Source organism: Molothrus aeneus, chromosome 1, assembly GCF_037042795.1.
Source record: "Molothrus aeneus isolate 106 chromosome 1, BPBGC_Maene_1.0, whole genome shotgun sequence".
Taxonomy (NCBI): Eukaryota; Metazoa; Chordata; class Aves; order Passeriformes; family Icteridae; genus Molothrus; species Molothrus aeneus.
Window position 1 is genome coordinate 142288228 of NC_089646.1, and position 24794 is coordinate 142313021.

General features: G+C 43.7%; 1 protein-coding gene across 14 annotated transcripts in view; it reads right to left on the bottom strand.

Annotated features, from left to right (window-relative positions):
• Positions 1–19669, bottom strand: part of MTSS1 (MTSS I-BAR domain containing 1) — a 125286-nt gene extending 105617 nt beyond the window's left edge. For all 14 annotated transcript variants that reach the window (XM_066566323.1, XM_066566260.1, XM_066566290.1 and 11 more), the window contains exons 1-3: positions 19496–19669; positions 3273–3334; positions 466–539 (exon numbers count right to left, since the gene is read on the bottom strand). In XM_066566323.1, the coding sequence (XP_066422420.1) occupies positions 466–539; positions 3273–3334; positions 19496–19567 (208 nt within the window). In that variant the 5' untranslated portion in view covers positions 19568–19669. The remainder of the gene's footprint in view (positions 1–465; positions 540–3272; positions 3335–19495) is intronic.
• Positions 19670–24794: the final 5125 nt, after the last annotated feature.

Consider the following 24794-nt stretch of genomic DNA (forward strand, 5'->3'; position numbering starts at 1 on the left):
CAAACAAAGTCTTTGCTCACAGATCTAAGTACAGGTCACTGTCATCATTACTGGCAGACCCTGAAGGCCATAGCATCAGCCAGTGTCTGCTCTGTCTCCAGCAGCCCCACAGTTATTTATTCCAGCTGAGTATCAAGCCTTTTACATTTCCACAAGGTACAGAGGCGTTAGTGAATACAGATTTCTGTAAATCTTGCTTTCTAAAATATTATTCATCAACGTATAATTCAAATGGTAATTAAGAAGTGTTCACATGATTGATGACACATTTAAATTACAGGTTTCCAGCATTTTTTTTCAGTAAAGACAACTTCCTTTTTCACGTGCCACTTTTTCAAAGTGCAAGTCCATCTAACAGATGTCTCACAGATCTGCTTGTCAACGTAACAAGACTTCTTTTTATTACTACAAATGGTATAAACCACACAGCATTCTGTTAAACTCAATATTGACACATCTGCTTACCACGTGTATTAGTAGCCATGTCAGCCACTTTCTGAAAGGCATCCAAAAAGGCAGCAGCTGCTACTACTGTAGTCCTGAAATGCATACAGATAACAAAACATTAGCAGTGTCTCATTGATGCCTATTTAATTACTGCCAAAAACATTTAGGCTTATAAAGAATAACACTGTGAACTTGCAGAGGCCACAAAAAGTATGCTCTTTTATATCTGAACTTAGCCTTTTCCCTCCTTCATTTCTTAATCCCTTCCTTGCTTTGTGTTAGCACTATGGACTTGGAGGCAGCCACGCTAATTCCATGCTGAGAATTGCACAGGACAGGTGCTGTTTCAAAAGAGCACAGCCACCCTCCTTCTAGCTGATTTCCTCTGAAGAACTAATATTAAGCAGTCAAACATGAAAAACAAATCTAACACACATTATACTCCACCCATTAGTGAACAAATTATAGCCACTGCTATTTTCAGGGTGCATGCATATTTTAAGAATAAACATGCAGGAACTTCTTTTTATCTAGGATCCTAGCCAAACAATTGCCTGCATTTTTCATGTGGGGAGCATGAGCATCCCTTGAAACAGAAAATTTTTTGGAAATCAGACTGGTCTGGAGTTCTTGGACAAATGGAAAAGTGGGAAAAGAAGAAAAAAAACCCCTCCATTTCAAGAAAAAAAAAACAAAACAACTCAAACCCACAAAAAAACACCAACCCCCAAACCCCCAAAATTACCAAAACCCCTTTCTGATCTAGTGTTCCTCCAAGCAGGACCCTTCCTGAGAGGTACAGCAGCAACCTCAGACTTCACAATCCAAAGTGTCAACCTCCCTAGCCCAATCTCCCTCCACGTGTGGAAAGCACCCCCAGACCTGTGCTGGACAGATCTGTTCAAGGGGACAGCAAACGTGAGTTACCATTTCCAGACACGTTTGTTCTAGATAAGCATGCCCCAGAGCCCTGAACACCTCAGGTCAGTCCCAATTTCTGAAGGTTTATAGTCTGGTTGACCCAATTAAAGAGAAAGTAGGCCAGGGCTCTACAATTGTGCCCTCTCCACAGTTACCTCATGGTTCTGTTTCTGCACATCTTTTCTAACAGTAACTCTGATTTTCTCTCCTGGTGGTGTCAGTCAGCCTTTTCAAGCAAAATCCAGAACAGGGACTATCACATTCACTTTGTTTCAAGAGTTCCTTGGTAGCCTCAAAAAACCCAGCAGACCTGCAGGGAAGCTGATCCTCAGCCAGAAAGACCATAGGACTGCTTAATTAGGTCAGATTTTATGCAAGTCTCACTCCAAATATGCTCAAGGTACAGAGGACATAACTGGTAGTGTGGTAAATGGCCTACTGACAGCACAAAAGATTTGAACACACACAGAAAAAACCACCCCAGGCATGACAGGACCAAGCAAATGCATAAGGACTCTCCACATGCCCAGGAGATTAAAGGGAGGGCAAACCCCCCACCCTGACAGCTAGCTAGCAATATTGGGCCCTGGAACCAGAAAATATTTTCTAAAATTTTCCTTAACACTGTTTGTGATGTTCATCTTCCAAACTTGTGGGTCACCCTGTTATTCATGTACTATGTTGTTAATTATTAATTATATTGCTAATAACAAAGTTCCATTTCCCCAGTAACAAGATCCAGAAAGATCTGGCTCCAGCTCAAATGGCATCTGCTGTCCTTTATCAGAGCACACAGAAATGAAACAGCAGTAAAAGGCTCACATTTGCTAGAAACAAACAGCAAATCCTCGAACACAGGCTTTCAGGCTGCCTGCTTGCATGTTCCTGTAGCACTGCACTGACAGAATGCAACACCACAGGACTGGGAAATAAACAAAACTGTGTCTCATGCCATCCCAGAAGGCCTGTGTTTGGAGAGTACAAAATGCTAGGAAAGTTCTCCATTTTTCCTCCTTCTCTACTTCCTCTACATCTTCCATACTCACTGTGACATGATTGATGGAAAAGGAAAAAAAAATACATGCAAGTGTGGCACATTAGGCACAGTGTAGCAGAACAGCATATTCCAGCTGTTTAGGGGAAATGAAGCAAACCCCCAGCTTCTCTGGGAAATGGTTCATAATGCAACACAGAACCACAAACCAGACTGCCAATAACCTGTTACCACCACAGCTGCTGGGGAAAAAAACTGGTGCTCTGCAGAACAGAGAGGAGATTGTGGTTTAGGGAGAGTTGTGAGGAAATGGAGCTTGTATTTGTATCAGCAGAAACAAATTTACAAATGAATGAATTCTAGAGGTAGAATTGGTCTGAGTGTGATACTTCTGCCATATATCAAAAAATCCAGAATGTCATTTTCAAAGTATACCCCAAATCCTTAGGTTTTAATAATCACCAATGTATGATCCAGCAAAACAATTATCTTCATTTTCAAGTCAGAAGAAAATACTGTTAAGGCTACCAAAGATTTTTTAATATTTTGAGCCCTCTTCCCACATAACCCCTTTGTACTCTACACTAATAAAAAGGGTAACACAGACCTAATTCCAAATGTGTATTTGCTAAACAACAGTAAACTCTTTCCAATTTTTCATCAATATCCATCGAATTTAGTTCATTTTATATTTATTGTGTATAGTTGGTGGCATATTTTGAATTTTCCTAAATATGATAAAACACCAGTAGTAGTATTTAAAAAATTACATGCAGGTGTTGACTAAGAAATATGCACAATTTTACTAGGACATGCTTAGAAAATTATCCTTGCAAAAGCTGTGTTTAATCTTAATGTTTGCACATCCAAGGAACTGTAGGGGATCTTGACTGTGTAACATAAAACTTACCGAAGCTGAGACTGCAGTTTCCCAGCTTTATTTATAAAATCTTCCCATACTGGATAACTTCCCTGCAACAAAAAACAAAACACAACAATGAACACTTGATTTGACCATTCTGATTTTAAGACTATAGATCAAATTAAACTGGATGTAAAACAATAACTAAAACTGTACTAAATCCATGAACACCAAAATCAACTGCTTCTAAATCCAGATGAAACAGTAGTCCTCTGATGAGGCTTTACAGTTTTTCTGAATAGAAACACTGGGCAAGAGGGATTTCAACTGAAGCAGCAAAAAGAAAAGCCTTCCTTTGGATGGATAGAGCAAAAACCAATCCCATTCAAAGCAGGGCACTAGTATACCGCAACAGCATGTACAGAGAGGCTCACAAAACCAAAGGCAGCATCAGAATTGTTCTTCTTTACCAAGTGATCATCTGTGTTTTTTTCCAGGTTTAGAGCCTGTACAATAAAGTGTGACTTGACTAAGACACCACTTCAAGCACTGCCTCAATATAACTCTGTAATTGCACACAGAAAAGCATAGTGACAGCTCAAGACAATCAGCTTTCCCAACAGCTACCTTGTCACTGCAAGACCTGTTTCCAAAACAGTCAAAAGCCTTGGAGACAATTTCTGAATTGAAGCTGATAAAAGAGCATGGCACTGAGTGTATACAAAGTGCTTAATAAGGTTTATTTCTTCCTGACTTCAAGTCTCCTATAGAATTTCCCCCATTTTTAAAGACTGGATTAAAACCCAAAGTTTTACTTAGAATATGAACACAAAGTATTCTTGCAAGTCCTGATCTTTATTTGCCAAATTTAAAACAAAAAATTGCTCTCTGCCACGAAATTGCTCTCTGCAGAGCAAGTACAAATTTTCTGCTAACAGCAAAAATGTGGTAGAAAGAAACCTCAACATTTCCCTTTGATTGGAGTCTAGAGAGTAAAATAAAATATCCCTGCTTCCTTTAATAAAGGTATAAGACTTGCTGTTACCAGAGCAACAACACAATAAAACCCAGATAAGGCAGATCCTCAAGGCTAACATTACCCCAGCTCTGACTGGAAGAGGTTGCAAGAAAAGTGCAGTTGCTTGTAGCAAACTCAATCCACCCTTATAAACTGGTCTGATTTTTGTAAGTAAACCAAAATCCACTGCCGTGAGAGACAGTGTTTTGTTTTCAGGGCAAAGACAGGTCCTTCCCCAAAAGCTGTCAGACAAATTCCAGCTCCTCAGTACACCCTGGCAAGGCAGCTTCCTTCCCAAGACACCTGCTTGGAAGCCTACTGGTACTCTATTTCTCAGCAAAGCTTGTGGAGTTTTTGCAAAGAGGAAAACAGAAAGGGAAAAGACCCCAAACAATGCAAAGCAGGTGTTCATAAAACCTTGTTATACCCTACACATGACAGAGCCAATGGCAAATACAGAAAGTGGAAGAGAAAATAGCAGTTGTCTGGGTGGCAAGACCTAGAATATAAAGTGCTTTGTGCTAAGCAAAAAACTGTCAGACATTTTAAAAATGAAAGAAACCCAATTATTTAAAAGAGGCAAAAAATGCTATTTCCTTAAACCTATTAGTCTTCCTGCAATCCCTACTCTGAACCCCGTCTCTCAGTGTCACCTGCACCCCGTGCATGCATTATGCATGTGCATGCCAGGACCCTGACAATCACCAGCACGGCCCAAGGCTTTACAGGATTCTCCAGCAGAATGCAAGCCGGCAAGCAGAGGATACCAAAGCAGCCCGATTATGTTTCCATCTCCCTGGTGTATTATCCAGCTAAACACACCTGATGGCATGGAGGAGATTGACACAAGCAGCCCTGTGTTTAGCTGCTTCCCAAGCAAGCTTGTTCCTATCAAAACACAGCTCAGGAAAAAACCCCCCTTTTTTTTTTACTTTTGGTTAGTCTGGAAAGCAAATTTGGAGAAGTCAAACATTTCCACAACTATTTAGTTCTTGCCTATAAAAATGCCGTTTTCCTCAAACCAAGGCTGCTCAAGTAACCGGTAAGAGCCCACTTTGTTTAATTGTTTGCTGTATTTGTTTGGTTGAAATCAATGCAGTTTGTTTACCAGGGCTCCCTATATAGTGGCAATGAGCATCTGATCTCATTTCAGACAGCAGAAAAATTGAGCTTTTGGGGCTTTTAAATGTCACTGAATTAATACCTTCGCTGGTGGATTTTGTTGGAGTTCTTTTTTTGCTTGTTTTTGCATTTTTGAAGAAAACCTTCCAGCAGTTTTACATTGGAGATATGAAGTCCTATATTATTTGCTCAGCTTGCCATATCTTGGTTTCACATTCAGGTGAAAGTAAGAGGCATGTACTTCATCTGGCTTCCAGAATAATTTGCTCTCACTTTTCCCTGCTGGAGCCACATCCACAAGCTCATCTCTCCCTCAGATCATGAAGTCACGCACTAAACTGCATCATTCCTTTCAGCTTTTCCAAAGAACATTTCCACCACCACATCCCTGCTGAAACTGAAACCCCCTTCATTCCTACCTACAGTAAAAGTGCTCAACACCTACCACCACTTTACAAGACCAAATAACCAGGGGTTTATCCCAACTCCAGCAGCTAGGAAGCAAGAAAGCCATGTAAGTGATGCCTGTGGGGACAAACTAAGGAGATGGCAGGAATCAAATGCTGTAAATCCACACAGTGTCAGTGCCCAGGCCAGCAACTCCTTCCCCAAGACCTCTTCCTGAGCACGGCAGCCCTGCTGTGTCTCCCCTCCAGCAACTGTTCTCACTGTTGTCAAAGCAGTGTCAAGAGAAATGTTAACAGTGGTGAAAAATACACATCCTTGATTCAACATGTATTACTTTCTCAATTTAAACACAAAGAAACAGCAGGTGGAATTTGATGTCTTTGTCCATGACACGCTTTTGCGACATAAAGCCTCATCTGAAGAATAATAACACACTATTTTTATGCTGCCTCTCCCAGAGCTTCCTCTGCTCCCTCTGCAAGTTCCAATTTCAGCTGGCTGATAAAGAAACTAATTTTTCCCTTTTTAAATGTCAGGGTTACTCAGGCCTGGTGTTATCTGTGAAAGCAGGAGGCCTCCCCCAGGTGCAGCCACGCTCAGGGAAGAGCCACTGCAGGATCCTGGGTCACAAATTCCCATTTAGCTCCTCGTGGATTAAGCCAAGGATCGATTACAGTGAGGGTTTGTTTAAATAATTTTCTTTTAAATTGTTAAAGGATTAATCCAAGGACTATTTCCCCCAAAATAACTTTGTGCCCAATAATATCTTAGTCATTGAAGGAAGAAATTTGACCTGTCCTCCATGGCATGGGTGTTTCCCACTGCCATATGACACTCCATGGCACCAAGGCCCCTGGAGCTCCTCAGCAGAGCTCAGCATGTCACCCAGCATGTCACCAGAAAGCTGCAGCATGCCATTATCCTACCCCATTGCTTAATTAGTGGGCTTATAGGTGATTAGTCACCTGATCCCACAGCCCAGCTCCAGCTAATCTGAGCCAAACAGGCAGGGCAAACACGGGAAACACCTTTCAGCCTCAGGGCTGAGAAACACCCGGCGCCCCGTGCCTGTCCCTCCGCAATCAGGGACATGAAACAACTTCCCCCAGGGACAGCGAGTGCGTCTGGGAGTGCCAGACAAACACCCAGACCTGGGCAGAGCCCTCCAAAGCCACAGCTCCCACACTGCCAGGGGGAAAAGGGTGACCCATCCTCATTCAGTGAAATCCCATCTGACACCCAGATCCCATGGACATGGGCAGATGTCTCAATTTTTGTCCACCTTCCTCACCATTCACATCTATTTTAACTGGCAATAAATTTCATCTTCTCCACCCTGTCTGGTTTGCTCATGACAATAACTAGCAAGTGATTTCTTTGCCTCTATCTCAATCATTGAGCTTTTTCGTATGATTTTCTCCCCTCTCCCACTGAGGAAGGAGAGATAAAAAGTAGCTGGCCAAGATCAGCCCTCCACACCACAGAAGAGCAGGAAATTATCACCAAGATGCAGCTTGGGAAAAAGAATTTAAGCCTTGGGAAATTTTTATATTTTGGTGAACCAGCACAACCCCTCTACATAAACACAACTCAACAAAAGATTTCTGGATGATACTTTTTCCCTACCTGTCAGGCCAGTGATCCCACACCAGGAATGACAAGAGACACATATGAGAAACTCAATGATTTCTCAAAAAAGGAAGGATAGACTTGCAGCAAAGGATATTTACTGAAACTGTTATTGATGACATCTAAAGGCATGAACAGGAACCCAGATTGCTGTATCTAAGATTACAACTTAAGTATCAGCAGCCTTGACAGTTTTAAAATGTTCTCTCACTCTTTCTGCCAAGAAGTTATGATTCTTTTTTTCCCATTAGGCAAAAAGATGCTTACTTTATTAATTTATTTCCTTGCACCCCAATTCCCACATATAAGACTCATTCCATCTTCAAAAAACCCTTGACAGTGTTGTTTTAAGTGCTTTCTTTCATTTATCAGAAAGGCTTTGCAGCCCTATTACCAGCTCTTGCTGACACATCAAGTACAAAGGCAGCAGTAACAGTTTGGAATCTTGTTCACAGCAAAAACCCATCTAAACTTCTGGGACAGGGGGAAAGAGCCAGGGAGGTGCTCTTCAGTAAAGCAAATCCAGAACCCAATTCTGGCTGTTTCAGCTAGAGAGGTAACAGAGAGGAACCAGGAGACAGCAGTGCCTTGGTTTTATCTCAGGGGTTATCAAACCAGGAGCTGCATGCCTTCCAGGAAAGTACTAGCAATGACTAACTGCAAGACTTCAATGAAATGGAAAAGAAAACAACTGCACAGGCCACAGGAGTAAGAACTTCACCTCAGTGTTGTTGTTCAGCTATGATAAGCTAAAAAGTTGAGTCCCAAACATACAACAGTGTTACAGAGATCCACGCCCTAGTAATACATCCAAATGCCACAGATCTGGTTTTGGAACAAAAATTTTAACTTGGCTTGTGCATGTGACCTCCCACCCCTCCAAAGTAAATCATGCTGGAAACAAAAGATTTCTTTTTATAATTTTACCAGATAACAGAATCACAAGGATTATTATGAATGTCTCATTTCTGTGGCATTCAATACACTACCTCCAAGTAGCAAAGAGACTTTATTGTGCTAAACACCACACAAGGTCACAGATGTTACACATAACAAATGGCAATCAGCAAGTAAGGTTTGCACATAGACACTACCACTTTTCCAGAGTCCTTTAACAGACAAAACCAGGAAAGAGTGGAGGGGAAGAGCACAGGAAAACAATAACAGTCTGAAAGAAAAAGAAGGAGGGGGAAAAAATAAATTAAAAAAAAAAGGGAAAAAAAGGGAAAAACAATGGTTACAGCCACAGATGTCTCAACACATTGGAAGACACAACATTTGAGAGGCAGTTTCCCTTCTCAGGTAATATTTGGCACTGGAAGTTTTACCTCTTTTCTAGAAGAATAAATAGTCAATTGGGTGAAAAAGCACTTGGCCAGCCATAACTGCAGAAGTCAAAAATTGCTACCAAAGACTAGCACATCCTCCTCTGTACAATCCACTCATTTAAACAAGTCCACGACTCATGGACAGGACTGCCTAGACCCTTAACAAGTCACAAAAGGTCTTGCAACATAAAGGGGTGAACAGAATCAGCATCATCTTGCCTGAAGTTCAGAATTGCTCTTCTCCATCCAAAAAACTCTGCTTGGTGGCTTTCCCTCTTTCTACTCTGAAAAGCATCAAGAGTGAGTATCATCAATGTTCCTAAGCTGCATCTAAAGTCTCAAATCTTTCTACAAACTGAAACAGGAATTTTGCTGGCAAGAGAAACTTCATTCTTTATAACATAGAGATGTACACAAAATCTATTCCATTACTCCTTAGATTTTCAAACACACACATTCACAGAACAGCTTAAGTTAGAAGGGACATTTAATGACCATTTAGTCCAAGCCCCCTGCCAGGAGCAGGAATATCTTTTACTAGATAAGGTTGTTCTCAGCCACATCCAGACTGAACATGAACACTTCCAATGGTGGAGAATCCACAACTTTTCTGGGTGACCTTCTCCACTCTCTCACCACCTTCACTGTAAATTAAAGCAATTTGTGTCCAATCTAAATCTACCTATCTACTGCCTATTTCTTATATTCAGAACAAGAACTCAGCAGCAAATCCCAACACTGATTTCAAGAGCATCCCTGATGCTGTCCATCATCTCTTTTCCAGTGGTGCAGAACAAGAAACAATCAGTTTGGCTTCAGCAGAGAAGTTTCAGATTGCACAACCCATTCAACTATAAGACCAGGTAACATGCAACTCTGAAAGGTCAGGCAGCTTCCTTTCACTAGACCTCTTTCAGGAAGAGTAACATATTTGTGTAGAGGTCTTGCAGAAATACTGCCACAAGACAAGGAAAGGGACCAGCTGAATTCAAAGTCTCATCTGTCTTTCTAAGCTGAAGGTATTGCCAGGCATAGGGGAAGTTTGAGCTCCATCAGCAAAAGGGACTCTCAACTTGTGCTGGGCCAGGAGTGAAAAGGCACCAACAGCAAAAGACATGAACTTCACAGGATCTCACAGCAAGAGCTAAACACACACATCACTGAACAGAGCAGGCAGGTACAGACTCAGGGTCTGAGTGATTATAGTGCATGCAGGTGAAAGTAAAAGCACATGAAAGATGTCATTTAAGCAGTAACTACCCTTCAGGAAAGAAAGCAGGGGTAAATCACAGTCTTGTATCCATACCTTTACTTTCATTATTTCTGCCTCTTGTTTAGGGAATGGCAGGATTAGAAACTAGTTTCCCTCACCATGCATAGAATAAACAGGCATGCCAAGCTTTGCTTTTCAAGGACATACATTATCAGAACATTGAAAATTATGCAACAAAATGCTGCTGAAAACATCTCATACACTATTAAAAAAAACCTGTCAACTGGGTACTTCTTCTACATATCACAGAACCACACAAAAAGTATTTTCAAAACTGTTTAGTTTTTAGTTTAAATAGTACAATTAGAACAATGAAGAAAACAGATAATGACATGAAAAAAATCAAGACTAAAATCCAGTGAGTAAAATCCAGAAAAGGCTATTCACACCACTGGGGTAAAAAACCCAAACAACAGCAACACCACAGATACCCATTTTTTCTACATTCTCAAACCACCTGAAGAACTCTAAAGAATGCCCAATTCCCTTAGCAGAAGCATTGAAGTGCAGCACTACTTTGCAAGAGCACACATTTATATTAGATCTCACTAACCATTTAAAGGGGGAGAGGGAACCTAAGTCTGGTACCATTCTGTTGTCAGAGCTCTGGAGTCTTTAATTTGTATTGTAATAATGCCTGCAGTGCATTAGCCCATGCTTAAACATCCCCAGTGCAGGTACCAGTTGCCTTATGGCTGTGACTCCAATCTAGTAGTAGTACGGCAAGGACCTGTGAAAACCTATCCTGGCTTACAAATCCAACTCATGAGCCTCCTTCTATGTCAACAGGGACCACCTCAAATCTGTACTGTCCACAGTTCAGTTTCATGGTTTATAACATGAAGAAACTCAGCTCCAAAGCAGCTACTTCATGGTTTAAATCCAAGATTGTGTAATTAGCAAACAAAAGTTAGACTCATACTGTGAGAAAATACATCAGGCATAAACATACAGTCTCTCCTTCTCTAAACATAGGAAGTTATTCAAAAGACAAGGGGGCGGTGGGAAACAACTAGCCACAGCATCTAGAGACCTTTTATCCCATGCCACATGAAAAAAGCTGGACATTAAGTAGTCTTCCAGAGGAAGCATTTAGTTCCACAATCTTCACTGCAGGTCTGAACAAGTCTGCAAGCCTGAATAGCAGATTTCTCCTCAGAGACTCATCAATACCGCCTTTCATCCACTCAATCATTAAGTGGCCACTCTACATACTCAGCAGCTATTTTCTAAACCCACAATATTTCAGCTGGATCAAAATGAAGATAATTAAAATATCAGGAGGCAGTCAGTCAAGTTAATACCTACACAGGACAGCCTCAAGCCAACAGTCCGGTGTTGGTAATGTCACCAACACCACTGGGGTCTCATCACTTCTTTCTTTCCAAGCAAGCAGAAACCCTAATTTCTGACCATCCACTCAACACAATCTCCATCCCACAAGCAGTCATAACAATCTCCAGGACTCAAACTACTAACAAGCACTTGAGTTGACCAGGAAAGTACCTACTGGGAGAAAGGCAGCAGCCAGGTGCCCACATTTTTAATGCTTATTGACCTTTGTCTCATGACAGACAGTGAAGTGCAGGTATATGCTTAATGCAGGCTACTCTCTTTCCATTTTACTCATGAGAAGATAAATAATCCCTCTCAAGCTCCAAATTAGACCCTTGGTTTGCTCATGGACAACGAGCATCCATCTGGTTTGCTCATGGATGGTATTGTTAGGAGACATCCCAAATAAAGCTTTATTAACAAAAAATTCGAAATTATGCCTCTATACAGGTGGCTTCAGAGAAATTACAAAGCACACGTGACTTTTGTGGCAAAAAAAAAATATATATCTCATGCTTGGGTGAGAAGTATGATGGCAGTTTATGTGGAAGAAAGAATGAGAACAAATGTGAATCTTTTTGTACTATCAACCAAGTGTCTCTAGTTACACACTCATCAGCAGCATTTTACACACAACACAAGCTCATTCCTGCAAGAATGGTTTGTAAAGGATGACTGTACTCCAGTTAGCATCCTAGAATTCAAATCAACTACATATCACTTATGGTTGTTGACCAGAAGAGTAAAAAGTACAGAGCTCACAGAAAACCCCACAAGACACAAATTCCTCATGATCAACCAGCTTATGGTTAAGATGTTCAGTCAGGCTTCCCCACTAAAAATTGAGAGAGGTCCTGTAGTTTCAGTTCCAGGAGAGGAGTTCAGGACACTTCTGTTGAGAATTTATCAGTCATCTTTAGATGTCATCTCTTCTGCCTGCAAGCATCGGGTTATCACAGGGGTGAGCAGCAACACGTCTCAATCAGTAAAAACAAAGTAGTGTGTACATGAAGATAGAAACCTATTACACTGGGAGCTTAAACAACATTCCCTCGTTAACTCCATGTTGTAGATGCACCCAATTTCTTCTTGTCCTAGGGGGAGGGAGTAGAAGTCACTAAACCTGCAGCCATAGCTTGCCTTTCTGTAAAATGGGAGCCATTCTTTGGAGCCAAGTCACCCAGAGAGCACTTTGAAGATGAAAGCTGCTATGGTCTTAGCCACAAAGCTACCAGACATTTTGTCTCCAATCCTTCCAAACATCTTGGCATTCAAGGTATCTCAGCCCAGCAGGAGAAGTCAATCAATGTCCTGAAAGGTCAGCGTAGATCCCAGCAAACAAAGCAGTGCTTTGCACCTTACAGTATCAAGGCAGAAATAATTTTCAAATTGAAAATGTACCCTTGAAGAGGAAAAGGCATTTCTATATACGTAGCCTAAAGAGACTACCTTATTCTGAAGGGTAGACTTTATGATACTGACTCAAACTTCTCTGTACTCATCTTTGCACAATCTGAAGTAGACCAAAAAGCCTCTTTAGATATAGTTCCTATTTTGCTCCCTGCTTATCTTCAAGATCAACTGTCTTTGGGTAGACTATGAACCTTAAAAATGTTCTTCAGAATGCTGTTTAGAGATTCGCAAGTATACTCCATCAACTCTTGCAACTTCTGTCCTTAAAAAAATAAAATTAGCTTCTCAGGTATTTTATAACAAAGATTTGGGTTCAGTTCATGCACACTCAGATCTCAGGTAGGAAGCAGCAACCTCCACTGAATATCACCTCTGTTAGGTATTAACCAGCACTAAGCCCGTAATTACACAGACTTCTTGTTCTCCAACATTTGTTCAGTCAATTGTGTTTCATGCAGCACTGCACAACTCCTTCCACACTCAGAACCTCACAAACCTTATTGTGCAGCTCTTGGCATCCTGCCAGGTCCGAAAGGAGAACTCTCAAGAGATATTAAAAATCCTTGTTCTGGGTATGTCACAGGATAAGCCAGCCCAGTACACACTTATGTAGCAAATGTTCAACAGTTGTATAAATTGTTAACACTCACACAAGAGTATTTGGATCAAGAAAGCATGTGTCCCTAAAAAATAAACTACTTGTGATTAAGTATGTTCCCAGCTCTGCCCTGTTGCTTGAACCTCAGTGTCTGGGCAGGCATGCAGAGGCTCTCTTCTTGCACCATCTTTCAGCCTTTGCTGCATGTCAACCCCTCCCCCTCTGAGATGTTCACAGAAAGATACTGCAGCTGCTTGGAAAAGGCAAGAATTTCAGTGTACACAAACCAACTGCCTGAGCAAGCAGGTTGTTGGGAGGCAGAGGGATAAGAAATCAGAGCAGCCAGCTATGCTCCAAATGCCTTGGTGGTAAAACCTAGAGGAACAAAATATATGGGAAGAAAAGTTCCAAATTAACTCATTTCAGACTTTTTGTGAAGGGGAAGAAACACCAGTTTGCTAGGTTTGAAAGAGATAGTTGTCCTAAAGACTGCTGTATAAGGGACATGCCAGTGCATACATGGCAGGTGTGCTTCCTCTCCAAGCCTGGACCTACCTGTCTGTTGCACAGAAAATCACAGAATGCTTTGGGTTGGAAGGGCCTTACAGATCATCTGCTCTAACCCCATCCACTAGACCAGGTTGCTCAGGGCTCCATCCAACCTGCCCTTGAACTGATCCAGGGAGAGGCAACCACAACTTCTCTGGAAAATCTGTTCTCAACACACAGTAAAAAAATTCTTGTACCTAACCTAACCCTGCCCTCTTGATTGAAGCCATTCTCTCTTGTCCTGTCACTACATGCCCTTGTCAAAAGTCCTTCTCTAACTCTCTTGCAGACCCCTTTTGGTACTCAAGGTACAATAAGGTCTCCCTGGCTCACACAGCCCCACCTCTTAAATCTGTCAAAGTCCCTCTGGACGGCATTGCTCCCCTCCAGCACGGTGACTGCACCACCCAGCTGGGAGACATCATCAAACCTGCTGAGGGAACACTCAATCCCACTGTCAATGTCACCAACAAAGATGTTAAACAGTGCCAGTCCCAGTGCATGACACATTTGTTTTTCCTTACAGTAGTTATCATCCTTAACAGCTGGATTGAAACTAACCCTTAAAATCATCCAACTGAACATTCCTAATCTCCACAGAGATCTCAAGCTTCAAATAAAGCACAGCTGGGGAAGAGCTGTTGCACTACGACATGTCACGGGAAAATAAATTTGCCCAGGTTCTCTGGTACATGCGTGCTGTTCCTTGGACTAACACACACAGAGGACTTGCAGCTGTACTTGCTGCAGTAACTGTCTCAGCAGTTCTATTTGTTCCATCAAATATTTTTTCCTCAGTTTATATTATTTGTGTGAATATCACAAGGCCATCCCTTGTAAGCAAACAGGGCTACCAAACAAATAACTCTCAACCCTTGATGTGGCCACCCCTGGTCCCAACCTCTACAAAAGCAAATTAAAATGCTGCCTCTCACGGATCGCCTTCTAAAAGCAGGTTAGAGGGTGCAAAAACATAAATGTTTCTCATGCTCATATGTTCATGTCTCTCTCTTCTGTATCAACCAAGAGTTTTGCATAGCTGAAAGGAAACATGCGCCACTGCCTAGTCCAGGAGTCCCAGCAGCTCCTCTGGAGTATTATAGTAGAGGTTAATGATTTAGTACTGATTTTATTGTGCTTTCAGCTAAACAAATAAAAATAAGGCACATACACAGATAATAAAAGTTTATAATTGTTCCAAAAACTCACATGGCTGTTGGGAACCCTGTTTCAGGACGATACCTGCACATCCCTCACATGCAGGGAGATGAATGAGATTAACTGGTAATACACACCTGACCCATAAAAATTTAGTAAATCCTCTGACTTGGTATAAATGAAGTCACAGACAACCTGTGTTCAACCAACTGCTCATTACTCATCTTCCTCCCATGCCCACCCCCCAGGTGTCAGGTGCTGTACGTACACAGAAAGCCCCTGCTCTGTCAAAACACATGCTGGCAGAAGAGGCAAGACAAATAAAGAGAATGCTAAAAGCCAAAGAAACACCATCAAGCAAGTGATGAACTACAAACACAGCCAATTTCAATGTTTTCAGAGGCGGTGGTTTTTTTCTTCAGGATAGCAGAGAACAATATGATTAAAAGGAATGTAAAATCAACTCAGAAGGAAAAGAAGCATTAAAGATCTGCTCTGCATGAGAAGACAAGTTCTTTTGAAACCCATCTGCAACAGGCCCTCCCAAAAATTAACTGCAATGATTTGCTTTGCACTAAAAGAGATATTGAAATTAACAGCACATTGCAGCATCTCATTTCTCAATTGCAAGAAATGAGTTACAAACCATTCAGATCAAATACTCCCTTCCCACAGGGAGCTACAGAAAATTCGCCGCATTCAAAAACAAGTCACACAGCGTCTGCACATAGCACACAGGACTCCTCCTCTGAGGGGACATTTTATTTTTGTTTTTATAAACTGTAATTGCTTTGAAAAAGATCTTGTATAAGAGTGTAACTAATTGTAAGTGCCACATGCTCAGTGATGTATTGTAGGAAACATCAGGGCTGTGACAGTGGACCAAAATAAGGATGGGATGGGCACACACGCTCCCACCTTTATGATTGTTTAATCAGGTCCTGAAATCTCAAAGCACAGAAATCCAATTCTAGAGCACAACGGCCAAGTTCAGTTCCCATTGTGGACTTTACACAAACAACCCTGTCATCATGTACACCACCATATTACTCAACAAATCTGACCCTTGTTTGGCATGGAAAAAATGGACTTCCTTTGTCAGGGGACTGAAGTTCCAGATGTTCTGTTCAGACTGGAGGAGACTGAGGGGTGACCTCATTGCAGTGTAAAGCTTCCCCACGAGGGGAAGTGGAGGGGCATCTCTGCTCTCGGGTGACCAGTGCCAGGACCCGAGGAACAGCATGAAGCTGTGTCAGGGGAGGTTTAGGATGGAGATCAAGAAAAGTTTCTTCACCCAAGGGGTGTTTGGGTACTGGGACAGGCTCCCCAGGGAAGTGGTCACAGCACCAAACCTGACAGATTTTAAGAAGCATTTGGACAAATCACTCAGGCACACAGTGGGGTTGTTTGGGTGTCCTGTGCAGTGCTAAGAGTTGGATTCAATGATCCTTGTGAGTCCCTTCCAACTCAAAATAGTCTGTGACACTGTGATGTACAATAATGTGCAGTACAATGGGATGTTTATTAACTGTTCTTACATTTACACAGTAACATTTCTCCAAATCACTTAGCTTTATGCTGAGTTTTTTTGGAGCAGGTTTTGTTGAGTATTAGACACAAAAATATTTTTGATAGAGGGTGGAGAGAAATTTGGGGTTTATGGAGAAAGCATGAGAAAACATGAGAAAACATTAAATGCCATTCAAGAGACCTCAGCCAGCAAGACACAATCTTGCTGTCAAAAAATGTGATGTGTTAAGTCACACTGACATATATTGCCCATATGAAGTTTCAGATCTAACAGAGTATACAGAGATAAATGGAAACAATCACATTGCTCAGAATTGTAATTCCAGTTCCTGTAACCTTGGCAGAACCAGGCAGAGCTCAAAATTAACAACAAGTACACCTGAGCCAGTTCTGTGTTACTGTGAACAAAGAGAAAAATCAGTCCTCATGTACTGTATCTTCATCACCTCAGCTGCAGCACCCATCTGCATCCACTGGCAACACTTCAGAGTAATTGAAGCTGTTGATTAACCCTACCATCTTTATAACAAAGTTTAAGGTAGAGCAATACATATCATAAAAGAACCTGTGAACCATTTGGTTAAAAAAAGGCAGATGCTGCATCAAATCCCTCAGCACTGCAGGGCATGTGGGGCCTTGATCACAGCCTGCCATGAGAAACAGGCACGGAGAGAGCACTTGGGGATGCGTGGGCAGACCCCTACGCAACATCTTCAAGATCCTGCCAGCAGCCTGCCCACACAGATCTGACTACGTGAAACAGCACTTAAAATGCTAATTTTCACTTTACTACTAAAGGTATGATTAGTTGAAAGGTTCTGGTTAACTATCAAAAAAATAGCTACTTTTCCTTAGAAATTGTTGTGCTCCTTTGTGCACAATTCAGAAAGAATCCTAGTGCATCTCAGTAGTACAGCATCAGCTGCATCAAATCGAACTACAGGTAAAAATTCTTTGTTCTACTCATGCTAAATAATGAGCAGATTTTTTTTAACCATAACAACCACCATGCTGCTAAAGATCTGCAGCTATTCCTTCCAAACCTCCCCCTTCAGTAATTGCCACTTCACAAAACAGGTTCCACTACTATGGAGCATTAAGAAAAAAATATTCACACCTGTACCCATCTCCATACACTCATGTCAACATGTTTTCTGATGAGCAGCATTCCCATGCAAGTAGCAATGTGTAGAAGAAAAAAGATGAATCAACACAGAGGCCCACTGGTTTAAGAGCAAGAAAAACCAAATGCATCACTTATGAAAAGAAGGAAAGAATAAACATACTCTGTGTTCCTCTGTAATGAAACCCAAAACCACACTTGATCTGGAACAGAACATCTCCTGCCTGTTCCCTGCACTGACCACTGAAATTATTCCAGAATTTGTGATCGTTTCCTGCTTTTGGGGGGGTTTCTTTTATTTTAAAGTGCAGTCATTATTAAAAATCCAAGGAGGCTGAGAGCTTGAGGACCACCACTGCCAGGTCTGCAGCATTGTCTTGACAGATATACACAGACTCCCCCCTCCTCTCTGCAACCTGCCTGCTCTTGACAAGCCACGCTTTTAATTAAATGTCTCCTAAGATCTGTTGAGAAGAACGTGCATATGAACATTTGCCAAAAAATAACTTCTAGTGCAAACAGCTTCTCCACCCTCCCCAAAAAATACACTAGAAGCCATTCACCTCTGCCAGGCTCCCTCTTAGAGCAGACCCTGTCCTCCAATACTACCTGGCAGCTCTTTCTCCCGCAGCCCTCGCTGCTCACCAGCCTCGCATGAATTAAAACATCCAGAGAAATCCCATGCCCTGCCTGGGAAAAGCACAGCGTGCACGGTTGCCGCCTTTAAATTACGGCAGTCCCCATTATCTGACACGTCCCTCAACATCTCCCGACAACTGCATCCTTCCCAGTCGGCCCTGGCAGGCAGACAAGCTGCCCTTGTCCAGGGGAACACTGCAGTATTCTGCAGTACGGCCGTGTGCCGGAGGCTGGGCGCCTCCAGCCCCGGGCTTTGGGGGAGACATGACGGGCAAAACACAGCAACGCTTTTACGCTATTTACTTCCACGAGAGAAGGGTGGGAGGCACCCGCTCACCCAAAGAAAACCCTGCAGGAGTGCCCTTGGCTGCCAAGGATAGAGTGGGAGCGCCTCTCTCAAAGGGACCCTTTGGCAGAGACGGGATCAGCACACCCAGGTTTCTGGTGGCTGGTGGAGAGACCCCCGCACTTGAAACCTTTGCATCCATTCACAGAAAAAAAGAAATGCCACCTCCACGAGCATATACAGCGTGAAAATAATATCACCCTGAGCCGCAATTTTAATCCAGGCACACATCAACTTCTGAGCATCTCCAGGCAGAGATTTTTTTTCCATCGCGCCCATCAGCCTGGCACCGAAATGCTCACACTGCCCTTCCGAGCCCCACCCCACGGCTGACATGCTCCGTGCCCGGCTCCTCCGCACCACGCTCCCGCCCCGCTGCATTCATTCTGCTACCGATCTGACAGCCCACACCAGGCGAGAAAAAAGGAGAATAAAAATATTTGTAAAATAAAGAGGCAAATCGCTGACCCTGGTGCAAGGTAACAGCTTGCATGTTTGAGCAGGACAAATAAGAGAAAAGAAGGAAGGAGGAGGGAGGGAAGGAGGGAGGGAGAGGCGGTATCCTGCAACCAACTCGCAAGCCCCAAATCCTGGGTGTGAAGCCAAGGAATCCCTCTGCCAGGCCGGTCCCGCCGGCGGGGACGCGGACCCAGCCCCGGGGCAGCGTCCCCCCAGCGCCGCGGGGAGGTCGCGCCGCCAGCAGCCCCCGATGCGGCTGCACCGCCCGGGGCGAAGTTTCACCGGGCCAGGTGGGAAGACGCTTCCCCTCCCCTGTGCTCCCCCACACACCTCAGCCTCTTACCTTCATGTCGCTTATGATGGTCTGGAAGAGCCCTCCGAGCGCACTACATTCCTTCTCTATCACAGCCTCCATTTTCCTGGCTGGAGCTCACAGGAGGAGCAGGATTTCACCGCTACCGCTGCAACTGCACTGCTCAGCTGGAGGAAAACCAGCCACCCCGGGCTCCCACCTCACCACCCCCCAAAAAAAAAAAAAAAAAAAAAATGGAGGGGGAGAAGGAGAAGGGGCAAGCAAGCTGATGTAGGCAACGAGAGGAAAAAAATAATACACACCAACACACCTGAACCCCTGTCTGCCTGCACCTCTACAAGGGGATAAAATCCAGCGCTACTGGCACCTCTCTCCTACACGCACCTCCCCGGCACCCGGGCACTCAGCACCGAGCGGGCACTACGAGCCCATGCGGGAGCAGCCACAGGCCCCATCTCCGCGCATCGCGGCCCCGGCCCCCCGCGCCTCCCGGCACGGCAGCGCTCAGGGCAGCGGGCGTCCGCGGCGCTGGGTGAAGCGCACCCCGAAAAAACAAGGCGGGGGAAAAAGATCGGTGTCTATTAAAAGAGATCGAGCGTCAAGCCGGTGCTCGTGGAGTAGCCTGGAGGGGGGGGGGGGGAGGGGGTCTCGGTCAACCCCAGCGGACCAGACTACAGCCAAAGCACCCGACCCGCTGCCTGCTCTCTCCGGGAACAGCCGCTCCGCCCGCCCGTGCCGCTCCCGCGGCGGCAGCGCCCGCCCCCGCCCGGCCCCGCGCCCAGCGCCCCGCCCGCCCCGCCGCGTCACCAGCGCCGCCGCCGATTGGCCCCGCGCGGCCGGTGGGCCGGAGGCCGCGGGTTCGCGCCCCGCTAGGGACGGGGCCGCCCCGAGGACTCCGCTGGACCCGGTCTCGTTCCCGGTCCCGTTCCCGTTCTCCAGGGCAGAAACTGACTTGCATGTTTAGCATTCGGCGAAGAAACTGTTTTATTCTGGTGACGTTCGCCGAAATGGCCCCAAGTTCGGCTGTTTCTGGTGACAAGCCGCCTGAGCCCCCCGACAGCGAGCTGAGAGGCCTCGCAAAGCTGCAGCCTGGGGAGTGCAGCCGGCAGCAGCTATGAGGCTGCTCATTCATCCTCTCCCACAAATGCCAGACGATAGGCAAGACTGTGAGAGTGGGTTGTGTAAAACGTGGGGGTTTGAAGTAATTCAGTTTGCACATTAACTCTGCCAGATTTTACAAAACATTGTGGTCAAAATCCCCTGTTTCCGCACGCAGACAGGCGGTGGCTCACACCGTGCACGATTGTGACACTGGCACATGGCGCTCACACCGAGCACACCGAGGGTCCGGGACTCTCCCGTGGTGTGAATGGAGCATTGCCTGCATGGTTTGAGGGGCAGAGCTCCAAAGGTCCTGCTGCTGCTCCCCCCAGGGAAATCACACACCAAGGGAACAGCACGGGCTGTGGTGTACGAGTTTTACTATGAAACTGCTGTAGAACCAGGAACCTGCATGTACAGAGGAATAAGCCTTAGATCTTGAGAGAGGTTCAAGGGTCTTTCCCTTCATACTGACAGTGGTGCATGAACAACCACGGCTAAGACGGAAATTTAGGAATTTGAGTTATTGAAATTTACTTTACAAACTCTGCCCGAGAAAAGCCAGTGCCTGTGCCAGTGCATTTTGCTTCATTTCAGCCAGTACCTAGGTAGATGCCCATGAGGAATCATCCTCTGTTACTGATCTCTGAGGGAAAATGCTGGGCAGGTGCCCTGTCTCCAGCAGGGCCATGGCAGCACAGGCTGCCGCAGTAATTTCCCTCTGCTTTGACCTGCATGGGTCCGAGCAGGCGATTCATTTGGAGCTCTGCATGACCCTCATTCCCAGAGAGCCCAGCAAATGTCCCCAGTGATAATGACACTGCTCATCCCAGGCCGAGCTCCAGGTGCTGTCGCACAACCAGCGTGACAGCGTTCCTGTGGGACACGCTCACAGCCAGCAATCCGGCGGGGAAAGTTGGTGGCCTACTTTGCTTTCTTCAGCCACCCCATTTCTGGGATGCTCCTTGTTTTAGTGCAAACAGTGCCTTGGCTAACCTCATTTCTGGAAAGGTTTCAGAGTGCAATGATGCACATGGGAGAGGAGGGTGAAAAATCTCCATCTGCAAGTAAAGCTGTTGTTTAAGGACTATATTGATACTGTAGTAAATAAATCAGGGCTGCCTGCTCTGTGGCATGCAACAAGTCTTTATACAGTGTTGAAAGAATATGCAGGCATAAACAGAAAACTTAATAATTTTAAATCTCAATCAGTTATAACAAGTAAGTTAGGCATACAATGTAAGATAATGGGTCTTACCTTGCAAATAAGAAAGTGCACCTTACGATGAGTAACTTTTTAAACCACTGTAACTTGAGTGTACCCAGGCAGGACCTAGAGAGACCTAATCAAAACTGTTCAGGTGGTATATTTTTTCTGTCAGAAGGTTCTAGGGCATGAAAAATGGAGACATGATGATTTCAACAAACTTTTATATTCATAGGACAAAAAATCAAAATGCCAACAGGAAGGTATTTGTTCTTTCCAGCATTTTCTTTTTCAAATCTATTTTGTTACATTTTCTTTGTATATATCACTTAGAACAAAGATTGTGTTAATTTTATATTTAAAATTTTTATTTGTTTGTAGCCTAACATAGCTAAAAATAGAGAAAGGGCATATAGCCTGAAGGCATCAAAATAGAGTCTTGATAACAGAATATTTTTTTCTTTCACATTGAAGGACATTTCAGACTTAATTTTATCCTGTCTTTTACTGATTCTAAGGATAGAATTTTCTGTGGGGTGACAATTCAGCTTCAACCAGCTGTAGAGTGAGAGTGAACATTTTTCTTTAAAGACCTGAGTCCAAATGGTTGTTTAAAGTGCGAGTAAGAAGTAGTTGGGTGATGTTGCAGTAATGTCGGGTTACCATCTGCCACATTATTTCTGGGCTCTGCTTGATTGATTCATAGCAAATCACTTCCTGCAAGCATTATTTGCAAAACTTTATTATGGGCAAAGGCTATTTCTGTGTTTGTGAGCCATCGTTACCGGGGAGCATTTCATTACCAAGTGATGACATTCTGTAAAATATCCTGTGCATGGACATATGCCAGCAGCACTTCTTGACAATGGGTCAGCTGAGTGCATCTTGCTCAGCAGCCCCCAACAGATGTCAGCCCTAAATTTGTCCGTGGTGCAATAGTAGCCCATGTTCTGACATCCTTCAACACGTTGGGTGCTCTGCTGACAAAATTCTACTGAAACCCTAAGAAGACGGATGGTTAGGAAAGAATTTCTCCAGACATAAGTGAGCAGGTTGAGCAATGACTTGGTCACTTTGCCTGGCCTGGATGGTTCCTGCTGCTTCTCCCATGCTGAGCACCAAGGCACAAAGTACAGCTGGAGCAAAGCTGGACACAAATTCATGAGGGTCAGGAGTCCACAGTATGTTCCCAGGTGTTCCAGCAGACTTGCCTTATGACCAGAATGTATCTATTCACATTCCTGTTCCTTGCTTTCTCCTTCTGTAAAAAGCATTCCTACTGTTTATGCACCAAGCCCAAGTGTGAAATGTTGCAATCAGAACAAATACATGCTCTGTCAATGTGCCATAAAAGGTTTAACTGTGGTACTTATTTAGGTCCTGATCTTATGAGGATTTAAACCCACTTATGAATGAGAGTAGCCCTGTGGAAGACTACATTACACATGCACTTAAGTGTTATCAGATTGAAGTCTTAGAACAATAATCACAAAAGGTACTTAATCACCTTTAAATTACAGTGTTCCTAATTTAGCTAATGTTATTCCCCAAGGAAAAATTGCCTCATCTAGCTTACAATCAAGAAAGAATCAAGGGCTGTTCCTCCAAGTGGTTGACAGTTCAAAAAGAGATATGATTTTAAAAGAATAGGTTGCTAAAGGCTGAACTATTTAATTGAATTATCTCTTTAAGAAATTGGTGCAAATTAATATTATAATACTCCATTATATTGCCTCAGAATCTTTCATCCTTGAGCCTTCATGAAATATATCAATAAACTTGAGAAGCAAATGAATACTTTATTTTTTTTTGAAACCAGTGTATTCCGTCCCCATTTGAAGCTTTCTAATAATGATTTATATTTTGAAGGATGATGGTGTTTTCCTATTTATAGATTAAGAAAAAAGAGCCCAAGAGCTTCCAAGAATGGAGTCTTTCCCATCCCTCCAGTCCTCACAGTGCTCACAGGGTATGATCCTGCTCTGTCCATGGGAGCAGATGAGCTCGCTTTGCAGTGCCCTATTGGACAGAGAGGTAGAATACCAGGAAACACAGCCAGAAGGATGACAAAAGGAATTGGTGAAAAATTGAGCAAACCAAACAGAATCCATTTCACACAGCTGTCCCAACAGCATTATAAATAATATATTATTCACTGGCCATACATAGAGGTGAAGGAATTCCCTTTTTTCCAAGAGTGTGTGTTTACAGTCTGCAGTTTCAGAACAGGAGGAATAACAATACTGTGGTTCTCCAGCCTTATCCGGGTTTTTTTATGTCATGCATTGTTTTCAAATTACCAAGTAGCATTGCTGTAGTGGGGGTACCTGTGCAATTGTTTCTGCTTGCTGTGTGCTGGCAAAATAGCAGCTGTTATTGCTTTACCAGGATTGATTTCCATAGAACAGCTCCATCTAAAGCCTACCTACAGGCAACAACTCTGCAGCAAAATATCAATGCGGTCTCATTTTCAGCTTTTCTCAGAAGGAAAAAAAAGCATTTTCAGCAAAGTTCAACATGGGATGCCATTTATTCAGGGCACATAGAGGACAAGATGCTTATTTTTAAGGGACTAAACTTGTCTTCCATTTCCCCCTCACCAACAAATAGGCAAAAAAAGTCCTGCTCCCAGGTATCACTGTGCAAAGCACAAAATCTGAAAATTGGAGTTTGTGTATTATATCAAGGGCTTTAGAGAGAGACTACATTTTGTAGCAGTGGGAAGGTGGGATGACTTTGCTCACATGTGCCATCTGAAGTTGGCAGATTCAGAAAAGGAGCTCAGGTCTGTCACATCCTTCCAAAGCAATGTTCCCATCATTGCTTTTAAATCTCCCCCATGATCAACCTCAGTAACCACAGACCCCCAAGGGGGTCCTGTGGCCAAGGTGATGTGGGCACTTTCATCCTGTGCAAGTCTGCAGCAGCACAGACAGTGTATTGCCACTGTCACCTCCCATCCATGGAAGTATTGCCACTGTCACCTCCCATCCATGGCCTCCTTCCTGCCCCTCCATGCCA